Source organism: Oryx dammah, unplaced genomic scaffold (assembly GCF_014754425.2).
Source record: "Oryx dammah isolate SB20612 unplaced genomic scaffold, SCBI_Odam_1.1 HiC_scaffold_2, whole genome shotgun sequence".
Taxonomy (NCBI): Eukaryota; Metazoa; Chordata; class Mammalia; order Artiodactyla; family Bovidae; genus Oryx; species Oryx dammah.
In genome coordinates this window covers 198,329,554-198,334,803 of record NW_024070186.1, presented here as the reverse complement: position 1 = coordinate 198,334,803, position 5,250 = coordinate 198,329,554, and the positions used below count along the sequence as shown (strand labels likewise).

At 65.4% G+C, this 5,250-nt stretch overlaps 1 protein-coding gene across 1 annotated transcript; it reads left to right on the top strand.

Annotated features, from left to right (window-relative positions):
- Window positions 1-366: 366 nt before the first annotated feature.
- On the top strand, window positions 367-4,169 carry UNCX (UNC homeobox). The gene is made up of 3 exons (XM_040231846.1): window positions 367-640; window positions 892-1,067; window positions 3,033-4,169. The coding sequence occupies exons 1-3, from the start codon at window positions 367-369 to the stop codon at window positions 4,167-4,169; spliced, it is 1,587 nt and encodes a 528-aa protein (XP_040087780.1).
- The last annotated feature ends 1,081 nt before the right edge of the window (window positions 4,170-5,250 follow it).

Here is a 5,250-nt window from a genome sequence, read left to right as displayed (position 1 = left end):
GGGGCGCGCCGGGGGCCCGCGCCGGGCCGCGCCCCGCCCGCCCTCCCCCGTCTTGTTGTGACAGTTCCTGATACTGTTTATTGAGGTGCATGTCAGGTATAATTAGCAATCGATATGGAAAACGGCTCCGTGCGCCCAGCACGCCTCTGACGTCAGAGCCGATTAGCGCTTCTTATTGGTCCCAAATTCCCCGGGCCGCGGCTAATTACCGGGAGCTTGATGTTGATAAAGTAAAGCGCCGGAGTGCGGGCGAAGCATGTGTAGGGCTCCGGGTCCCTGTCTCCGCCGCCGCCGTCCGCGCCTCCCGCCGCTGGCCCGCCCCGGCCCCGGCCCGCGCCCCCGGGCCCCGCCGGCCTCCCGCGCGAGATGATGGACGGCCGCCTCCTGGAGCATCCGCATGCCCAGTTCGGGGGCTCGCTGGGCGGCGTGGTGGGCTTCCCCTACCCGCTGGGCCACCACCACGTGTACGAGCTGGCCGGCCACCAGCTGCAGTCGGCCGCCGCCGCCGCGGTGCCCTTCTCCATCGACGGCCTGCTCAGCGGCTCGTGCGCCGCCGCCGCCGCCTCGGTGGTCAACCCCACGCCGCTGCTGCCGGCCGCCTGCGGGGTGGGCGGCGACAGCCAGCCCTTCAAGCTGTCAGGTAGGCGCGGCGGGCGGGGAGGGGGCCGCAGGGGGCAGGGGACCCCGTCCGGCGAAGGCGTGGCTCGCGGGCGGCCGTGGAACTGGCTCCGCGGCCGCCGCTCCGGGGCCGCCTCGCTCGCCGCTCGCCGCCGGCTCAGGGCGCGCGGCAGCCCTGCCCGCTCGGCTGCCCTTCCTGGACAAAAGCGGGTGGCGGCCGCACTCCGGCCGGGCCGGGGGCTGAGCCGCGCGGCGTCCTGTGCGTGCCCGCAGACTCGGGGGACCCGGACAAGGAGAGCCCGGGCTGCAAGCGGCGGCGCACCCGCACCAACTTCACCGGCTGGCAGCTGGAGGAGCTGGAGAAGGCGTTCAATGAGAGCCACTACCCCGACGTGTTCATGCGCGAGGCTCTGGCGCTGCGCCTGGATCTGGTCGAGTCCCGAGTTCAGGTAAAGACCCGCCGTGCGCCCCGCGAGTCGCCATCCCGCCGGCGGCCTGCGCGGCCCGGCCCGCCTTTGTTCTCGACCTGCAGGTGGGAGACCGCAGGCTCCGCCAGAGCCTGCCGCGCGCTTGCCGGCCGGAAGCTGGGGGCCGGGGGCTCGGCGCCCGGCGGAGAGGGAGGCGGGCTTCCCGGGAGGGAGCCGAGGCGGCTCGGGAGGGGCCGGAAAACGGCAGCTGCGTCCGAACCGGGGAACTGCGTGACAATGGGGTCCGGCGACCGCGCGACACGAGGCTGGGGCGGGCGAGGTGGCCAGGAGGACCCGGCCCGGCTCGGACTTGGAGGAGACCCGGAGAAGGCGGGCTTGACGCCTCCGTGCCCGGGCTGGGGGCTCGTCCTCCAGCCTGCGGATAGCGCGTTTGTTTACTTTGGTCTCTGAAATATTCACATGGAAACATATTTATCACTTTGCAAAAGGGGGCGGCTGAGGCGGAAACTTCAACACTTAAAACATGCGGGGGTGGGGTGGGGTAGGGTGTCTGAATCTTTAACACCATCGGTTATATCTTTTTTTCCCTCCTGTAATTTGATTTTCTTCCGAGACTGTCGGCGGTCTTCTTTTTAAAAATACAGTGTCGATTTGGTGCGTTGAATATTCAAGATGAATCATGCATAATTAAATGTTTCCCTAAAGTACAGACATCTTTTTTAGGTCGGTGCGATGGGGAGCAGGGTATGGGTCACGATGTGGGCGCCGGACTTGGAGGCGCCTGTTTAGCACCACTAGCTTTGTCTAGAAAGGTGTCCTCTCCTGTGCCGGGGCCTCCCTGATTGACCTCTTCTGTTTGTAAATCCTTTTATCCAATTTGTTCTAAGTGTCTTAAGTGGAGTCAAGACCTCTTCATTCCTCCTTTAACGTGGTAATGAGTGATTCTGGGTAACTCGAGGCAGACCGGAATTTACATCTCCGCCCCGCCAAAAAAAGATATTTAAAAAGAGAGAAAGGGCAGCAGCAGTCCTGGGGAGGTTACCACTTAATACCCAGAACGTTGGCACTGAAAAGGCTCCCCATGACCAGGCTGGCCTGCTATTGTGCGGGTCGCTACACAGCCGGGAACAAAGAATTCGAATTACCGCGATCTTACCGGGAGGGTCCTGTGCCGGGGCTCCTCGGGATCGCACTGTGTGCTGCTGGAGCCAGGGTCTAGGGCTGCCACCGCCCTGCAGGCCCACGGGGTTCCCAGGCCCAGGCCTGCGGAGAGGGCAAAGGTGCGGGTGGGCCCTGGCAGCTGGCCTCCTGCTCCCCTGACCACCAGTCCCCTGGTTCCGGCCAAGCACAGCCAGTTCCAGAGGGCTGTGTTGGTGCTCTGGCCTGGAGCTTTCAGAAAAACGGGGTGGGGGAGAGCAGGCTGCTAAAGCTCTCCCTCCCAAGTTCAGCCCCCCAGGTCCTTCTGGGAGAAAAAGCACCCAGATTTCCCTTCACGGGAAACCCCCAAATCCGGGCTTTGACTCAGTCCCCAGGGAGCTGAAGACAGATGTGGAGGGCAGCTGAGCCCTGCCGCTCCTGGTCCTCAGGCCAGACGTTCAGCCCTGGGCCAGTGAGGCTGCTTAGAACCCAAACTGTGAGAAGCCAGGAGGGGCCCTGCCCTCTGCCTCCCAACCAGGAACCCAGCGCCCTCGGTCAGGGGCCAGACCGGTCCTGCCCAACGAAGGGGCAGCTCCCAGTTCCGCGAGGTGAGAAGCTGGAGCGGGAAGCCGGCGAGAGGCCCCATCGGCCTCCTTCTGGGTGGAAAAAGATACACCTGCAGCCTGACACCGAGATCTGGCTCGGGGCCGGCTGGGCCGCGTGGCTCAGCTCCCGCCCCCCTGGCCGGAGCCGAGGCTGTGCAGGCCTGTCTGGGGGGAGTGGGGAGGCCCGAAGTCCCCCCCGCCGCCTGACAGTGCCCCCCTCCTCTCCCCTATCCGGCTGCTGTAGGTCTGGTTCCAAAACCGCCGCGCCAAGTGGAGGAAGAAGGAGAACACCAAGAAGGGCCCGGGGCGGCCGGCGCACAACTCCCACCCCACCACGTGCAGTGGCGAGCCGATGGACCCGGAGGAGATCGCGCGCAAGGAGCTGGAGAAGATGGAAAAGAAGAAGCGGAAGCACGAGAAGAAGCTGCTCAAGAGCCAGAGCCGCCACCTGCACTCGCCCGGCGGCCTGTCCCTGCACAGCGCGCCCAGCTCCGACAGCGACAGCGGCGGCGGCGGCCTGTCCCCGGAGCCGCCCGAGCCGCCGCCGTCTGCCGCCGCGGCCAAGGGCCCCGGGGCGCACAGCGCTGGCGCGGCGGGAGCACCGCCCGCACCGCCTGGTGAGCCGCCTGCGCCCGGCACCTGCGATCCCGCCTTTTTCCCGAGCCAAAGAAGCGGCGCTGGCCCGCAGCCGCGGCTAGGCCGCCCTGTGGACAAGGACGCGGCCCCGTGTGCTCCCGGCGCAGTGGCGGCTGAGCGCGGGGCCGCGGGCCCGCCCAAGGCCAGCCCGTTTAGCGTGGAGAGCCTGCTGTCCGACTCGCCGCCGCGCCGGAAAGCGCCCCCCGCCAACGCGGCGGCCGCAGGGCTGGACTTCACACCCGGGCTGCCGTGCGCGCCGAGGACCCTCATCGGCAAGGGCCACTTTCTGCTTTATCCCATCACGCAGCCGCTCGGCTTCCTGGTGCCGCAGGCCGCACTCAAGGGCGGCGCGGGCCCTGATCCCGCGCCCAAGGATGCCCCTCCCGCGCCCGCCGTGCCGCCCGCTCCGCCTGCCCAGGCCAGCTTCGGGGCCTTCCAGGGGCCCGGCGGCGCTCCGGACTCGGCCTTCGCGCGCCGCAGCCCCGACGCTGTCGCCTCCCCGGGGGCCCCGACCCCGGCGCCTTTTCGGGACGCCGCGGCCTCGGCCGAGGGCGGCGGTGGGGACTGCGCGGATGCGGGCACCGCCTGCCCAGCGGCGCCGCCGCCGCCGCCCCTCGCGCCATCGCCCGGGCCTGGCTTTCCAGCTCCCAGCCCCGCTGCAGAGCCAGCCGTCGTCGGGGCCCCCGAGCCAGGCGCCTCGACGGGACCCAGCGCGCGGGATGGCGAGGAGCTGGCCATGGACTGAGGGCGCGGCGGGCCGGGGAGGCGCTCAGCCGGCCGGCGCCCGCTCGCTCAGGCTCCGGCTCACACAGCAGAATCAGGTGATCGGCTTCGAAACACTGCTCTTTCCTCTTCCTTCCGTTTCCTTCCTTTCACTTTTATTATTTTTTTTAAGAGAAGCGCTGTTATCAGTTCGGATGTAGGCAGCAACCCAGGACTGGGGGCTGAGACCCTCCTCCTCTCAAGGGAGCACAAAAAAGAAAAGAGAAAGAGCCCCACCCCCACAGAACCCACAACGAGAATCCTCAGCCTCGTAAAATGCAAAAATGCCTAAGAATATTTATATATGTACCATTTTTTATAAATAAAGCTGGTCAAACGCAAGCTCTCCGGTCCACTTTTTTCCAACATCTGAGTGCCCAGCCCGGCCCCTGCCCGCCCCACCTTCCTCTCCTCTCCCGGAGGGTGGGACCAGGCTCGCCTCCCCCGAGGTCCGCGCTTAATGCCTCCTTTTGTGCGCCTGTGTGTTTGTGTTTTCTGATTGAACAAATTTATGCGCCCACAGCTCCCCTCTCCTGCCCTCCCCCGCGCCCCTCCCTCCTCCCGGGCGCCACACGCGCGCGCGCGCCCCCGCGCACTGGCACACGCGCGGGGTGACGGAGCCGGGGGCTGCAAGGGCCGGGCCGCTGGGCTCCTGCAGAGTTTTGATATGAAAGTAATTATTTTCCGGTGGCTGCTGCGGGGACTGGGTTTCTTGCCCAAAGGGTTATTATACATTACCGATTTCTAGTGATATGAAATCACATAAACTTCCTACAATAATAGAATTAGCATGAAAGGCTGGGGTGTCAAATTGAAATTGGAGAATAATAGCGCCGGCAGCTGGGGGAGTGCGTGCGCATATTGGAGCGGAGATGGGGAATCGTGGGGCGGAATTTTCATGAGCTGCACTCTTTGTCAGCGCTCTTGTAGCCGGCTATATTAAGATAGATGCCCAATGATATCCCTCATTGTTCTGTCGCTTATATTGATGTTGCTGCGTTATCAACCTATTGATCATGTGTCGCCTGTAATAGGACAGGCGCCGCCAACGCGCCTCTTTACAA